Source organism: Sinocyclocheilus grahami, unplaced genomic scaffold (assembly GCF_001515645.1).
Source record: "Sinocyclocheilus grahami isolate Dianchi unplaced genomic scaffold, SAMN03320097.WGS_v1.1 scaffold42.1, whole genome shotgun sequence".
Taxonomy (NCBI): Eukaryota; Metazoa; Chordata; class Actinopteri; order Cypriniformes; family Cyprinidae; genus Sinocyclocheilus; species Sinocyclocheilus grahami.
This window is the reverse complement of record NW_015505221.1, coordinates 2,308,225-2,326,221: the sequence shown is the minus strand read 5'-3', so window position 1 is coordinate 2,326,221 and position 17,997 is coordinate 2,308,225. Positions and strand designations below refer to the sequence as shown.

The window sequence follows — 17,997 nt, the reverse complement described above, 5'->3', positions numbered from 1 at the left end:
ATTTCAAACTCTTGATTCCATACTGGACAGCACCACACAACACCAACATCTTTATATGAGGAATTCAGATCTCATTACTCTCCAAACTCTCAAGATGGTACAGTGTTCTGATGGAGCTGTACGATGAGGTGAGCTATCACTTTCAGCCCGTGTCAGTAAGTAGGAGGGTGAGAGAGAGAGAGAGAGACAAAGATAGAGGGAGAAATGTGGGGAGGAGAGGAAGGCTTGTCAGATTCAAGTCAAGACACCCAGGCCCTGCGGGAAGGGACTGCGAGGCTGCAGCTTGGCCCAGGCTGTCAGCAGCTCCTCAAAGACAGAAGCAGTAAGGAGGCGGTTAGAAAGCGAAGGCCAGGGAAGCATTATGCAGCCTGATGTATTGAGTGATAGTGCCAGGCTTACAGATGCAGAGTGACAGCGTGTCTGCAGCACTGGGGCATCAGAAAGAACAGCAAACAAGGTATTTTTGTTTGCAAGATATTATCTTTGAAAACCATGACTGCAGGCCCACAGAAATAGGAATGAAAGATTGGCTTTACCATATAGAGGTATTCATGCTTACAGTGCCAACATGAAAACTGTATCACTGGCTTGACAGTGTATCATACATTGTGTCACAGTTGTCATGCTGTCATTGTTATAGTCTATTTTAGTGCTTCTAGCACTAGGAAGCTTGGAAATGTTACACTCACATTGGATATTTAACTAGTGTTGGGCAATATATTTAATATTTACAATATATCTGCAATGATTTTGCAGGTAGTATAAAATTACACAAAATCTTGAATATGCTTTGATAAGTTTTTAACAGAAGCTCTGATTTAAAGCACAAATAATGTTAGACTTGGTAAGTTCAATTCATTTTTAAATTAATCCATTCAAAAATTGTGAACTACTCATTTACACTTACACAGTCTGTGTTTTTTATATATTAAAATGCAAAAATATATAGGTAAATATGGCTGTTTATCATCATTTGTTGGTGCATAAAACTAAAACTGATATTCTTTCAAGACTAATTCATGCTGATTTTTGAACCTTCATCAAAGAATCTTGAAGAAATGTGTCACAGTTTCCACACAATTAACAGCACAGCTGTTTTCAACTTTGATAATAATGAGAAAATGTTTCTCAAGCACCAAATCAACATATTACAATGATTTCTGAAGCATCAGACTAAGGTGATATTCAAATAGAAAATATTTTATTTTGTAATAATATTTCACAGCATTACTGTTTTTACTTTATTTTTGATTAAATAAATGCAGCCATGTTTTTTTTTTCAAAAACAAAAAGTCTTACTGACACCAAATGTTTAGATTGCGTGTATAAATATAAATAAAAAAATAGAAAAAATTCTATATGAAAAATATATTTTTCATTCTTTTTTCCATATTATACAATAAAGCATATATATGTATATTTAAAAGCCGTACTCCATATGTAAATAACTAATTTCCACAGCAGAACAGGTATTGAGGTGCAATGGCATGGAAAAACTGACCCAGTTTAATTGCTGGTTTTCTGTCAAATTTGATTTTGGAATGGAATGTGCAGCCTGGTGAAAACTCGTCTTCAAACACTCCAATGAAAGAGCAACATCCTGAGAGAGAGAACGACGACACTCTGAATGATCCAGTGGGGCAAGTCTGGACAGAATGGGGAGAATGCGTGTGGGGCACACGAACCCTGGCAGAGACCCTAAAACACTATTTCAATTCAAAGATAATACAGAATGCTCAGGGTTAGCATCTTGCTGGCTTCACAGCTAGAATTTGACTAAGAAGACCATACCAATTTAATTACCATATCAAGTTAATTTAAATTCTTTTTCGTCAACTGCCAATTTTAATCTGACTCCAGAAAGTCTCATCCTTGATTAATAATGGAATGTGAACAGATGAGAGAGAGTGGGAAAAATATGCTGATCTATGCACATCCGCTTGAAGATGAAGGATAAAGTCTGTAAGAGACCTGACCGGTGCATGTATGAGCTTGTTGTCTTCATAGCACCTCATGGCATGTGGAGAAACATAATCCCTCTGCTAACCTGAGACGCTTCAGAGATGAGCTGGAAAGAGACCCTCCGCTGTCAATGGTGAATTGAAAACAAATAGCAAGGTGCAGGTGGGAATCTGTCAGTGGGGACGTCTCCTCTGCTGACGGACTGAGTGGATTAGAGGTTGGAGGCAGACAGCTCCTCTAAAGCTCCACAAACAACCCACAGGCAGTGCTAGAACTTGTGTGTGTTCAGGTAAGCTCAATTTACCGGGGAGGAGGAGAAGAATCAGAGGGGAAAATGGAAGGGAGGGATTGAGGTGGCTACACATAACAATTATGTGAACAAACATGCCAAAAAGTGGCCCCTAGGCCGACATGTCCATCTACAAAACAAAAACCAGATGAAGTATCTTTGGCCATGCAGTCTCCATAGCTTGACCACTGATGAGAAGAATCTTTAGGGACAAAGGTGAGAGCGTTTGCTGTGTTCAACTAAAGAGAAGCACAAGTAACCGCTCTCAGTTAATCTCCATTCGGCAACCTGGCAGGTCTCACAAATAACAATTATGGCCACTTTCGTCTCCAATTCCAGAGTTTATCCATCCTTAATACCATTTTTAAGCCTAGCAGCTACCTTTATTTAAACAAATGCAAAAATGTGTTAAAGAATGCTGTACATGATATAGAGAGTATTAATTGTCCAAAATGAGAAGGTCAGAACAAAACCAAGACGTTGTTGTCTACCTCAAAAACATTAAATGAGCCCGTTTGTGAGGACAGACAAACATTTGACAAAACTTCACTGAGGATTTCATGAGGTGCCTTCAGGTACCTGTGCTATTTTCTGAGACTATTTGGCAAAATGACAAGTAATATTCATCTGTTCATTGTTGAGCAGTGTTCAGTCTGAAACTGCATTGAACAACCCAGAGGGAAATGAAAAGGGCAGAACAGTGCTTTCCAACTTTTCAAGCCTAATACTTTTGAACAAAACAGAACCACCTAGTCACAACAATGTTCTCTCTATTCACATTGAGGGCTGTAAACATTTCTGTAGCTAAACCAAATCACAGCGCTACAAGACATCAGTCCTTTGACAGATCTGTGCAAGGACTCTGCAATTCATCACACCAGCAAGCAGCTAAAATATAAACATAACAATGAAAACATTTAGAAAAGAATTGCATATGTTAACATGGAAATCTTGCGACCCAATTCAAACACATTTATGTTTAAAATCCTCCCAACTGTCTAAAAGTGCTCAAAGCATTTCAGAGTCTTAAACTTGCCCTCAGACAACCAGATCTTAATTTGAAGGCAGGGGCGTAGGCAGCGGACGGGCCTGACGGGCACAGGCCCTCCCACTCTGATGAAAGGCCCCCCCAGTTTATTATGCACATATAGCCTGATATTTGTTAAATAATTATTGTTTAATCTATTTTAACACAATTAGAGAACTATTATAACATCTCAAAAAATAACTAAAATAAATAAAATGTGTTTTTGCATAATTCTTGATGAGTTTGATTGACAGCAGTGTTAGCCAATTGTTATTCAGGCTGTCTCGGGCATGTCGCACATGTAAATTCGTGCGTGTTCACCCATTCAGTTGGACTGTAATTTGCAGCTGTGTTAGAAAATGTTAGAAAAACAGCAGCAATGCATAATTCTGTAAAAAAGACTTTTAAAAACTCGCACTGACGAGGGAGAGAGCCTGTCCATCAGCCCGCAAGTAATGGTTAGACTTTCAGTTCCACGCGCGAACCGGTTCATTCTGTGAAGCCGGGAAACACTACTGTCAAGCCGATTATGAATGTCATTTGAGCTCAGTCAGTGTTTTCAGTCGGTGTTCAAAGTCGTTTGGTGTGCGGTGTCTAAAGAATTTAAGACCAGCTGTTGCTTATTATTATTATTATTATTTGTTTTTTTTATATATAATTTTTTTGACTGACGCCGGCGATTAACTGCACCTGTTTCCTCATTTGTAGGCCTATTAATTTAAATAACGAATTAAAAAATAAAAAAAACAAACAAACATAACATTTCTGAATAAAATAATTTTATACACTTTAGTTATATCTAATTTGGCATTTTCAATTAACATAGGCCTGTTACATTCTTCTTATTAGCCTATTAGTATTATTAAGTTACTTTTATTACCTGTTTAACACGAAATAGCCTACGTTTCTTCTCTCTTTATTTTTTTCTTTTCTTTTTCCACTAGCCTACATTCGGGCCACAAGAGAAATATTAAGGGAGTAAATTAAAACATTTAGCTATAATAATTTAACATTTTAACATAATAAACATTTTTTAATTATGTATTTTTTCTTCTTCAAAGGCATAATATCTATGCCTATAATTACAATTATTAAAACTGCAATCATCAATGAAAAAGCTTTATTTCAAGCACCGACTTTTTTTAAAAGGAAAAAAACCCAACCTGTTTAACACGAAATAGCCTACGTTTCTTCTCTCTTTATTTTTTTATTTTCTTTTTCCACTAGCCTACATTCGGGCCACAAGAGAAATATTAAGGGAGTAAATTAAAACATTTAGCTATAATAATTTAACATTTTAACATAATAAACATTTTTTAATTATGTATTTTTTCTTCTTCAAAGGCATAATATCTATTGACATTTTCATCTTCTTACTTTCATCATCTGGCATGTTTTTGGCAATGTAACCACTTTCCAAAATACTAAGAAATTGGAATCATCCAAAAACCATCATCAACTCTGGATCCTTCAGTAACCACCTCCCGATATCTGTGTCAAAGTTTGCAAACTTAATAATCCTCTGACAGTCCAATTATATTCCTCATTGGGAATCTGAGCCAAAGGGTCTGACTCCCAATGAATGCTGTTAGTTGGCAGCAGATTCTTTTGAAGGGCAATTTCAACTCCTTTCATAAAGTGATGTTGATTAATTACTTGCGCTAGTTGTAATTTGGCCTCCATTAGAGTAGAAGGGGCAACAGTTATTGACAACAAATTAATTTTGACAGTCAACCATTGCATCACAAATCTCTTTTGCAATCAAAATCAAATCATACTTAAAAGCAAATGCTAGTACTAATAATATTGAATTATGCCTCTAAATATGCGTGATTCAATAAGAAAGACATTTAATTCAGTTCACTCAATGAACAACAGTGTTGGCTGCATGCATCTGCTGTATAATCCACTTACTGCATTTATTTACTTATACAACCCATACATGTAATGTTATATCATGACATGACATGTCTTCTTTACAGCCAAATTCCCTGTTTGTGTAACTTATTTGGCTAACAGACAAGAAATCTGATTATAATTCTGAAAGCGAGCCCTCAAGTGAATTGACTGGAAAACTGATGGGGTTTTTTTTCCCAGTATGACAGGCTTAATTTCCAAAAAGCTCAGGCCTGAGATTAAAACATTTTTATCTGAGAAGGCAGATACACTTTTAAACACAGCAATGCCTTATAAAACAAACTGCTTAATCTGACCACACAACTAGGAGCATTTTCTCGACTTTATTGGGCTTAGTCTAAATAAACATTCTATAAACCAACACTTAATCTTACAAGCAACAAAAATGCCCTATTTTACAATCTGTATGAGCTGTACTGCAGTGTTGCATTAAGATAAAGATTAAACAGCCCATTGGATTCATCTCAATTTTCTGTCTTACTATATGAGCTCTACCTGCAGAGTGATTTTGGCTGCTGGAACATGACAGGATACAGCTGTGTCTGAACACTCACAATCCAGCACGGCTGCCTGATACACTGCCGCAGGGGTACCTGGGGAATTACTGTGGCTGCCACAGTGGCTCTCATGCCTACAAATAACATCAGCAGTCTGCCAGCCTTGCTATCAAATGATCCAGTATTAGAGTTTCATAAGCACACAATTCACAAATTCAATTCTGAAAACTGACTCTAGGTCAGGTTGAATATCTAACAACAATTCCTGCATCCGAATATGTGTACTTTCACTGCTACACAGTAGGAAAAAAGCCTAAAAATAAATCAAATGAGTAGGAAACTGGGATGCCGCTAAGATTAATGAATGGTTAATGAAAAAAAGTCCAATATGATTAAGGTAACAACTTCCACTACAGGCGAGAAAAGGTGACCACATCGAAGGAAAGTCTTGGGTTGGTTTTCAGACTTTCCTCAACGTGTCTGTCTTTTTGCTCATCGGTTCACCTGGAGGGCACAATTTGAAACATGTAAGGCGGGGAGGAACATGAGCACAGTAAGCAAATGTTAAGGCATACTTGAACTGCGTGAGGGTCCAGGTGGGGCTCTAGATCTTATCAAGTCCATTTCACGGACGTTTCATGAGGGTGAGGACAAATTCTGTCTATTTAAGGAGGTGCAAACCATTCTAGGGAACCCCACATTGAATATGTACAGCAGTTCTCGGCATTTGGAAATCAAGTTTCTTTTTCTACTGCATGCCCCTCAGTTGAAGCATCATTTCTAACAAATTAACAATTCGAACAAAAGACATGTAATGTGATATGTGAAGCAAACAAAAGAAACATCAAGGTAACTTACTGTACTACTCACAGTAGCACACATAATTTAACACACTTTTATGTATGTATACCATACTGTTCAAAAGTTTGGAGTCAGTAGGATGTTTATTTCTTTTCAAGAAATTAATTAGTTTATTCAACAAGGATGCAAAAGCAAGAGTAAAGACATTTAAAATGTTACAAACAACTTCTATTTCAAATAAAATGCTGTTCTCTTGAACCTTCTATTTATCAAAAAACACTAATACATTTACAGTGGCTTCCACAAAACATTAAGCAGCATAATTTTACAATATTACAGTTTTTACTGTATTTTTGGAAAAATAAATTAGGGATGGGTCACGATTTTCGAATATTCGATTAGTTGATTTAATTATAGAATATCGAATAGGTTGTGCGATTATTGTCTTAAAAAATGTCCCCATGTTTTCCTTGCTGATGTGGTAGTGACGCGTTCATATAGCACTTTCAATAACGCACCTAAAAGCTGTCAAAGACAACAGAAGAACACATTGTCTCACGCGCACACTCTAGACTTGCGTGGCATAAAAAAAGACTTGCGTAGCAATATAATATTTACAGTAACTTGAGATGATGTCAAATAAGAGCTCTGTGCGGACCACAAACACCCCCGGCTTGGTTAGAGGTGTGGCTGAATTCGTATTCAGAAATGGCGTGGAAAACAAATAAAGCGTTCTACGGAGCCACTAAAGGGACATGGTTATGCCTGAAATAACTGAAACTTGTTACATAACAGACAGTAGGGCTGGGCAAAAAATATAGATTTTTCAGATTAATCGTTTTTTAAAATGACGTCGATTCGATATCGATTCTCAAAAGCCGCGAATCGATCTTTTCCAGGATTTATTTCAGCACACATTTAAAACCAGATCTGATCAACGTGGATCTTATCATTAGTCTTCTCCACTAGATGTCACCCTTATTTATCTTGCGCGATGTTACAAGAGAAAGCCTGTCATTCATTCAGCGCTTATTATGGGTTAGGATGATGGCGAATGATTTGCAGATCCTTCTAATCATGTAAAATGTGTGGTAAGTACTGCTGAGTGCTGCTCCGTATGTGATCGCGAATCTAAAAAACAAGTGCGCGTTCATAAGCGATTTCAAAGCCCCTCATATTAATAACGGCTATAAGGTAGACTATCTTCTGAATTAAACAGTTTATCATACAGATTGGAAGGGTGAATCCCATCTCTCTCCATCTCTCTCTGTTTATGGGTGTTTGTGCGTGCTTGTGGGGGAGGGGTACGATTTTCGAATAATAATCGAATAATACCCAGCGATTTTCAAAAATTATTTTTACTTGGAATGCCCATCCCTAAAATAAATGGAGTCTTGATGAGCATAAAAGACTTCATAACCGAACAAGCACAAAAATTCGTCATAATCATTTGACAAGCAGTAAAATGAAAGAGAAAACTTCATTTAGAAAACAAACAAGTGGCACAAGACACAATGAGGGCATCTTGAGCCCTTTCTGAAAGGAGCGTATAACAACATTCTGCAGAATCCCATTGTATAATTGCCAAACTTCAGAAGACACACACACCTCGTGCCAACTTCTGTTAGACACAGGCTCTTTGTGCCAGTCAATTGACTTAGCGAATGAATAATCTAATTAGCATGCACCTAGAACAACAGTATTGAATGCCAAATCCATAAAAATCAAGTCAGTCTTCATCTAATGCTTTTATGATGGAAAGCAAAAGATCAACAAATTAACCTACTCAAGAAGAGTTCATACTCATATTGCAGATCATACTGACCGAACTAAACCATGCAAAACACTTTGAGTCTCCTCCCTTCTCCCACAGAATTGTGTGAAATGACACTGGTTTTCTCCAGATGATTCCACTGTGGCTACAGAAGATTGGGAGTGGGAGGTGAGAGCATTTCTTCAGTCATGGTAAAAGAGAAACGGTGCCATTACAAAACAGCATGTCTCTTTATAGCCATGGCGTAGGAGAACAATGAACAGGCTGTCAGGAGGGTCTCTGAAACGTAAAGCGTCCTCAAAGCCCACTAAAACAAGCTATCTGCATTTGCATACGTAAAAGCGGAAGCCTTTAATGTTTTCAAGTGGGCTGTGTATACAAAAAGAAAGAAAAAGACAAGTAAGACGATAGACAAGAAAATCAAATAATGAGGGAATGGAGTTCATCTTTGTAAAAATGTATCTAATCTCAAAACTGTAAATGTATCAGAATCTCAAAACTATCACAAACTTACTTAGCATTACCTAATTAGCCTGACAATGGCGGTCATTAAGACAGGCAATCACCCTTCTCAAATGATATTATGGTGGCTAAATATAGACGAAAGATTTCATCAAGTAAGTCATCTTCAAAGTGAAGCACTTGTTTCTAACATATCAGCTTTAATTTTTTTGGCAGTCAACCAGTAAGTCCTTAATAATGCTTTCTGGGATTTTGCTGGGTACTAAGTGCACTTGGCGGGTTTATAATTGGACAGCTTCATTCAACCCATCAGAGAAAGTTTGAGATTGAAAAACGTTTTTCAATAAAATGATTAAAACCCAACCAAAGCTCTATTAAAGTTTTCCAGTTCAATATGTCAACGTGTCAATCAAAAGATATCCCAGACGGAACTAACACGCATGGATTCTAGTTATTGCTCTCGCACAGTCACTCCTTTACAAGCACTTGGTGAGCACACAAAGAAATGAAGGATGATGCAGATAGGGATTCACATGTCTGTAATCCAACCAGTCATATTCTAAACATCCTGAGACCAAAACAATAAAAAGATGTTGAAATATCTTACCACTGTCTTCAATGGAAAAGTGGAATGTGTCGCTTGTGGCATTGTCTCCATCTCGAAGCACGTAGCATATATGCATGGCATCGATGTCAGCTGAAGGATGAAAAATTCAAAAGGAAGAGTTACTTTTTAAAATATATTAGATTCTAAGCTAAGTTCTGATTCACGTTATTGCTTTATAAAGATACTATATAGATCCATTTTATCATACATTTCAGATTTTTCAGAATGACACAATTGACCAAGCAAAATCAAGCATTACAGAGAAATATGTAATATATGTTTTAGAATGTTCATATACTCACATGTAAACATTTCTATATATTAAATTATATATAGGAAATTACATTGTATATTAAATTAAATTATATTGTAAGGTAAACCTTTAGTTTTACCTTACTGTGAGTATCTTATCTACACCTAAAAGATGCATATTAACATCTTAAGGCAGACATTTTCAAACTTATTTCTGCCAAGGATGTCCAAATCTGATCCCCAACAGAAGGATCCAAAAATATAAAGGCAGCTATACAGTATATTTTAAGAGTAATTTGGACTTGTAAGAAAAAAATACCAGTAATGTGTGGTAAAAATGCAATAATTGGCAAGTGGGCTATCATTGTACTAAAGCCATTAATTTCTAAATAAATATTAAAATTTCAAAATATTAGTTTATTACTTTTCACAATAGACATTGTTTTTTATATATATATTTATAGTTATTATAAATGTACAGTACTGTGCAAAAGTCTTAGGCCATTAGTATTTTCACACAAAACAATTGTTTTAAGCCAGTTATTTATATATTTTGCTGTAGTGTGTCAGTAGGAAATATCAGTTTACATTTCCAAACATTCCTTTTCCCATTAATTGTAATAATCCAGAGAGATTTTTGTTTGCATAAGGAGTCTAACAACAGCCAGTGCTCCACACAGAGATCTGATCTCACCATCATCCAGGATTACATGAAGAAACAGAAAAAGCTGAGGCAGACTAAACCCAGAAGAACTGTAGCAATGTCTCCAAGATGCTTGAAGAAACTTGAAATAACAGTTTTTTTTTTGTGTGAAAATACTAATGGCCTAAGACTTTTGTACAGTACAATTCTTGCCATTTTTTCCCTAAAAGTATAGCCCTGATCCAAATGGCCCACTTGAACTCCACATGAACCATTATCAAAAGCCCATGTGTCAAAGTCCAGACTCTGAGGAGGACCATAAGGGCACAGGGTGCCATTTGGGACAGGGTCTATATGAACCAGGTTGAAAAGCACTTTCAAATAAGGGCATTTTGCCCATCTGCTCCTGCACAGAGCTCTGCAGGCACCAAACTACATTATGTCTGAGATTTATCAGCTGGGCAGTGTTTAATTTAGACTGAAAGAAATATGAAGCTCTGAAGCCGTGGTACATCAATTCCCTTCTGACTGAAAGGAGCCATAAAGAGCAGCAGGTCTCCAGCAGGCACCCATCAATTAATTTCTCCATCACCCGCTCTTGTGTTCAAACTTTGGAGTGCATTTCATGTATGTGGTTTTTCTGAGAGGGTGTTACATCCACAGCGCTAGCCTATCTTCAATATTTGATGTCAAAACATTTCTCTTCAAAGCGGCCAGCTCATAAAAATGTAAACCCTTCATTTTCAAATGCCCACAAGGGAGCAGCAACTTTATTTACTGTCAGTAGCCCACACCATCACCCCCAGCCCCCAACTGTGCTAAATTCCCTTGAAATATTCAAAGAGAATCCTAAAAAAGCAGCTTATTTAGAAAGGGGAAGCACAGTGGCAAGTTGAGCATGTCCCCTGCTAGTTTTGACATTTACAAGTTTTTACAACTATACTAAGAGCTCAGGTCTTTACTGTAACACTTGTGTGTAACACAATAACGACTGTTTGCTTTTTAAACAGTGAATACTATATTGGTCTTATTTGATGGCAAAAACATTTTGTGTGCAATGTGTCACAAGATGCACACTTTTTCAGATAATCTTTCAATATTTCAGGACAAATCTTCCTTCATAACACTGTTGAGAACATAGCAAGATGTATCATTTAGGATCATGAAACAGTTTACCCAAAAATGAAAATTGTCAATTTATTCACCCTCCTATCCAGGCTGCTCTTCTCCATATAATAAAAATGAAACATAAAAGATGCTGTCAAGCTCCAAATCATCCTTTATTTTATGGTGCTTTTTTGTCATTTTGTAACCTGATGATTGATTGATAAATAGATAGATAGATAGATAGATAGATAGATAGATAGATAGATAGACAGACAAAACCTAAGTTTGTTTGCCAGTCTCCCAGTCTGTTTCAGAAGGGTTTTGGGTTTTCTTCTGGCAAGGCAGGGAGATGATATAATAAACAACTTTAAGCATATTTTTAGTAATTTATTTATTTCTTTTCAAGCACGAGTTGACAGACTCAGTACAGATTCACTTTTATTATATGTAAATGAGCAGCCAAGATATTCTTCAAAAAGATCACCTTCTGTGCATGAAAGAAATAAAGTCTTTTGGGTCTGGAACGACATGGGGGTGAATAAATGATCACAGTATGTTCCTTTTTGCATGAGCTATCCCTTTAATACAGTATTCTTAGAGGTATGTTAATCCAGTATTTTCTCACATACTATTCCAATACACTAAACATTAATCAACTTGTACCATTAATTGATTTAATATATTTTTTAATTAATATAGCATATTCTATTAAACTGATATCACAAAACTTACCTTGGGTGAATGTGGTGATAGTGGCATTTCCTTTCCCCAAGTCAATGAGGTAGCCATGCTCAGTAGCCACAGTAATTTTAAAAGTCACTGCTCCGTGAGGGCTGTCTCTGTCTTCTGCCTTTAATGTTTTACTAGTGATCAGGAACCCAAGGTGACCAGTAGGGAGAATTCTTAATGTTGTACCACCCTTATTAATCACAACCTGCGGAACTCTATTGTCTACTGGATAAATTGCGATTTTCATCATCTGGGGCTTGCGAGTCGCATAAACCGTGTCAGGGAACACATAAAAGTCTGTGTGAGTTCCATCGGTAACAGTAAACGAGAAGCTGTCGGAGGCAGACTCGGTTCCATCGTGCTTATAACGTATTATGTTTTCATTGAGGTCCTGCTTGGTGAAGGAAGTGACAGGTCGGGTGTTGTTAAACAGCAACTTGCCGTGTACAGGCACCTGGGTGATTGTAAACTTTAAAAGGTGATCGACTGTATCACGGTCCTCCACCGTCAACTCAAAAGGAGTGATTAACTTATTTTCACCTTCATTAACAACCAGATCGTGAATGGTGACCACAGGCTTTTTGTTGTCCACATCCGTAATGGACACGCGGAAGGTGCGGAACACAGGATTGTAGCCATCAGTAACCTCAAACTCAAAGCTGTCCATCTTCACCTCATCATCAGCAGTGTGGATGTAGTACATTTTATTTCCAGCTAGTTGAAGCTGAGTGAATGAACTAATGGGCATCCCTGGCACATCAGTGCACTCTAAGTGTCCTCGTATAGGGGCACGTGTGATGGTGAACACCAAGTGTTCATCGGGGCTGTTATGATCACTAGTGCTGAGCAGGTCTGTGGTTAGAGTCACCCTTCCTCCTTCTTTCAGAGAAACACCTTTGCTGATAACATCAGGGAACACCATGTCTATTCCACCAACAGTTGCATAGAAGTATCTGTCAATCAAAGGGTTAATGCCATCAGTAACATCAAATTTGATAAGGTCACGAACTCCCTCTTGTCCATTGTGAATGTACACAATCATATCTTGGTCGACCTCATTTTGCGTGAAGTTCATTCCAACAGTTATGTTTTCTAGAGCTCCAAATGGTGTTTGCTTTTGTAAGAACCCTTGATTTGGTCCATAACGGATGATGTAGGTCAGAATGCTGTCTTCTGTATCCAGATCAGTGGCTTTTAAATCTTTATTGCTGATTATTTTCGCCTCTCCTACTTCTATTTCAAGGCCGCCATTAATCGCCATCCTTGGGGTTTCATCGTCAACCAAAATGATCATAATCATGACAGTTTTCTCCACTGTGAATTTGCCATCAGTAAGTAGAACATCAAAACTATCCTCTGTGGTTTCTGAATCATCATGCTCGTAGACAATACTTGAAGCCTCTTGTATCTGATTGAGTGTGAAGTTTGTGACAGGAATAGTGGCTGAGGTTAACTGATTGAGGATATATCCATGTTTCGGAAGTTTTGAAATAATAAACATAAGCCCATCCACTGGAATGTCAGCATCAGCACCATTTAATATTGGAGTGTCAATCACAATGTTCATGCCTTCCATCACAACAAACTCTCTCATATGGATCTCTGGCTTTTCATCATTGGATGGGATTATCACGATTGGGAAAAAGAGTCTCTCTGAAAAGTTTATCCCATCTGAACACCTGAAAGTAAACCTGTCCTCAACTGGCTCGACACCTTTATGAATACTTTGCACGTAATAAATTTGGTTTTCTCGAATGTCTTTAATGGTGAACGCACTAATAGCAATCCCTGATCTGGATTTCTCAGAGCCTGGTGCAGGGGAGATGTTTTCTACGTAGCCTGAGGTGGGCTGTACAATAATTGTGCAAAGAAGGTCATCATTAGGGGTGTCGATGTCATTAGCACTAATATGTGAAATTTGGATAATGTTTTTCTCACCCTCTACGACAATGAATTGGAGGCCCACAAAGATCTCAGGGGCCTGACTATCCAACGGCAGAATGGTGACTTGCACGCGAACCCCTTTGATTTTATTTCCCCCAACTGTCCATTCATCAGACATATCGGTAAGTGTAAGATTAAAGATGTCATGTTTTGTTGTCAAGCCAATTTCTCCACTATTATGTGCATATACTACTAAGCCACTAATGATGTCTGCTTGAGTGAACCTATTGGAGGGCACACCATTTACTAATACTTCACCAAACACTGGGGGATCCTCTACGATAAAGGTCAGCCTGAGGTCATCAGTGTCCTCGTCTCGACCCTGAATGACGTTGGTGGTGATCTCAGTCACTCCATTCTCCAAAACATCTATGTAAGAGCCAATAGTACCCTCTGGAAGGCTGATGGTTGGTGCTTCATCATCAATAGGCTTCACATTGATCCTGACGGTGATTGTGACAACGTGGACACCGTCACTGACATCCAACTGGAAGAAATCACTGGTTGACTCATCACCATTATGAATGTAAGATATTCTGCCAAAAGATATATCGTCCAAATTAAATGAATTCCCTTTAGTCATGTCAGTGAATGTGTACTTAACCTGACCGTGCTTTGGAGGCTGGGTTATTGTAAACAGAATCTGTGAGCTGTCCGTGTCGGCATCTGTGGTGTCCAGCTCGGCACGTGTGATGACGTGCACCCCTCGTTCTTGAACGGTAAAGCCTGTGTTAGTGATCTGGGGAGGCTTGTTGTCAACAGGCTGTAAAAATATGGTGAAAACTCCATTGGCGCTGTTTCCTGCCGTGTCCTCAACTTTGTAATGGAACTGCACCATATGCGGGGTTATTCCGAGCTCTAGATCAGGAGGTTTGTAGGCTATCTTGTGATGATTTATCTGTGCCTGAGTGAACTCGGTGACTTCTGAATTTGGACTCTCAGTTAAAACGATGCTTCCTAGAATGCCAGGGCTGTTCTCATCTGTGTCGGTGGGTGGCTTGGTAATTGTGTATTTTAAATCTCTGTCTTCTGAGTCCAAGTCTGTGAAGCGCAAGAACTTCTTTTGAAAATAGGTGAGCTGGTACTCATGAACGGTCACTTGCAGAATGGTCCCGGGATACAGCTCTGGGGGGATATCATCAATGGGGAGAACTTTGATGATGAATGAGTTCTCACCTGATTGGTTCGGTGGGTCGTTGTCATCTTGTACATGGAAAACAAACTGGTCCATGATGGTCTTTGTATTATGTGGTCCGATGTGCCTGTAAAACAGCTTGCCTTCTGTAATGTCGTGCTGGAACCATTCTGTCACTACTTTCTCATACATCTCATCTTGGGCATTGAACCTCCATGTGGATGGATCCTCCGGTGCATCTGATTGACGAAGTATCACTTCTCCTATAGTAGAGTATGGAGGCACCATGATGAATTTAATAGTTGAATCTTCAGAGTCTATATCTGCTGCACTAAGCATTAAAGAAGAAATGGGCATCATTTGGTTTTTAAACAAAACTAAGCCTGTGTTGGCATTGATTATGGGAGGTTCATCATCAGTTGGCACCACAGTGATGGGAAATAGAAACTCAACTTCATTTTTTCCATCTGTCATTCTGAAAATGATATTATCGCTGTACGTATCGCTGCCATCATGCTGGTAGATGACGCTCCCTGCATCAAGATCTGCTGGGGTGAAGAATTTTCGCCTGGACCCCAGAGCTGTGAGCTCTCCATGGCGAAGGCCATTAATAACTGTGATTTGGACATTGTCTAAGTTGTCCTCGTCACTAATTTGTAGGTTTTGTGAGCTGGACAGTGGCCTGGACTGACCCTCATAAAGCAGTTGGCCAGTGTTACGGGTCACAACCGGAGCTAGAGTGTTCATGGGCTTAACTACTATCATAAAAGCAAAGGGGTCTGACATAGCCCCCTCAGTATCTACAACTTCAAACTCAATTTGGAAAATTCTCTCCACATCTGAATCCACAGAGGGAGGCTTGTAGGCTATTTTAAGATCTTTCAGGTCTGCTTGATAAAAAGACGTGATGGGCAAATTCCTGTCATCTGTGCTCACAATGTAGCCCTCCTCAAAGGACAGCGGGGAAGTGATGTTGAAGATTAAATCATCAGGATTAGATTCCACATCCTCAGCGGCAAGCATATCGTGGGTTATAGCAGTCATTACAAACTGGTCAACTTCCATCATCATCATTGCTACAAAACTCGGTTTAGGAGCAGTGTTTTCCTCACCCTCCTTTATAATGACCACGATTTGGAAAAACTCTTGCTTCAGTACATTTGCCTCTTTATCTTGTAACTCTAAATACATGGGAATATAATCTCGGTTTGGAGAACGATGTGCAAAAGTATGCTGATAGCGAATGTCCATCCTGACAAATTCATCACAGTCCACAGGTTTCCCTAATTTTCCATTATCAATAAGCTTTCCATACCTGGGTAATGAGCTGCCACTGGCCAGATATGTAACTTTACACAAATGAGCATTTCTATCATAAGTATACTCCAGGATTTTCTTATCAATAGGATTACTCATTCCAAGCAGCTTCTCTACAACTACAGGCATGTGTTTGGTAAGAATCTCAAGCTGAGTGAAAATCACCTCAACTTCCATCATAAAGGGAATGATGACTGTATCAGTCTGAGTATCATATCTGAGCTGAAGTCTTACTCTGTCTTTTGAAGGGCTCCTGGATCCGAAATGCGAGTATTTTACATCATTGGGACCAAATTCACAAGGAAACTTTTTCGGAGACAGCTGTGCCGGTCTCTGTGACAGCGGGTCATTATCCAGAACTGTTATGGTGCACTTGTCTCCGGGCTGAACTTGGATAACCAGGTCATTGATTGGATCAATATAGACAGATCTGCCGAAAGGAACCCGTACTCCATTATTGGCAACAAGAATAGCATCCTCTGAAAGTTCAGATCTTAAACCGTACGTTAATCCCAAACTCTGAAATCCCTGTGCAGATGCATCGCGACATAAAGTCAGTATAAAGAGAAACAAGTGCACATGAAACGCTCTACGTTGTCGCTGCTCTGTTATACTCCGAGCCATTTGTGTTATAAACCAGAACTACTACACGTTCGGCACAGTCCGTGGCAAGATGAGAAAGTGAAGCAAGTTAAAGCGCGCAGCAGAAAAATCTCCCATTTGCATCCGCGCAAAGGTGCATCATTCTCCCTGTGCAATTGACACTCTGAATAAACTTCATGCCTCGCGGAGCCGTGCGAGGGAAATAACGCCCCGCTCTCACGCTATTGGCGCACGTTTACGATGGAACGCGTTCGGAGTGCTCTGATTGGTCGCAAGCAGTGTCACACCGAGGCAAGCGGGGACAGATCTGCATGAATCAGAAGGAATGACTTGTTGTGGCGTATTATGGCAAGCCGTTTTAGCATTCCTTCCTTTAAACTAACTAGTATCAGGGTTTAAATTGGGTCCGGGGTTTGAGCCCCTGCACATTGACTCCGGGGCTCGACATTAACGCTTCATTAACGCCAGACAAGTAAGCATGCTGAGGTAAAAAATCAAAATGAAAAGTTTTTATATTTTACAGTTAGTTAGTTAGTTAGGCAACATCACACAACGTTTTCACCATTACAACTGTTTAATAGTTCAATAAACAGTTCAATAAGCAAGTACAATAATATTAGGTCACTTACATTTTAGGCGGAACCACAGCGCATCTCACAGAAACCGACAAATGCATGTTTTTAAGAAAAATATGTTATATTTCTATATTAAATATATTTATATATAATATAAATTATATAAATATATACATGTAAATATTTTCAAAATATATACTCTATGTGTATGTATTTATATAGCCTATACATAATAAATATACACAGTACACACACATATATTACGTAAGCAAAACTTTTATTTTGAATGCAATTAATCACAATTAATCGATTGACAGCACTAATATATAAGCCCCAAACCATAGACCACCCCCCCC

General features: G+C 38.5%; 1 protein-coding gene across 1 annotated transcript in view; it reads right to left on the bottom strand.

The window, feature by feature from the left end:
• Nucleotides 1-17,184, bottom strand: part of LOC107582282 (FRAS1-related extracellular matrix protein 2-like) — an 88,930-nt gene extending 71,746 nt beyond the window's left edge. The window contains exons 1-2 of the mRNA XM_016268049.1: nucleotides 12,071-17,184; nucleotides 9,337-9,426 (exon numbers count right to left, since the gene is read on the bottom strand). Of these exons, the coding sequence (XP_016123535.1) occupies nucleotides 9,337-9,426; nucleotides 12,071-17,087 (5,107 nt within the window). The 5' untranslated portion in view covers nucleotides 17,088-17,184. The remainder of the gene's footprint in view (nucleotides 1-9,336; nucleotides 9,427-12,070) is intronic.
• Nucleotides 17,185-17,997: the final 813 nt, after the last annotated feature.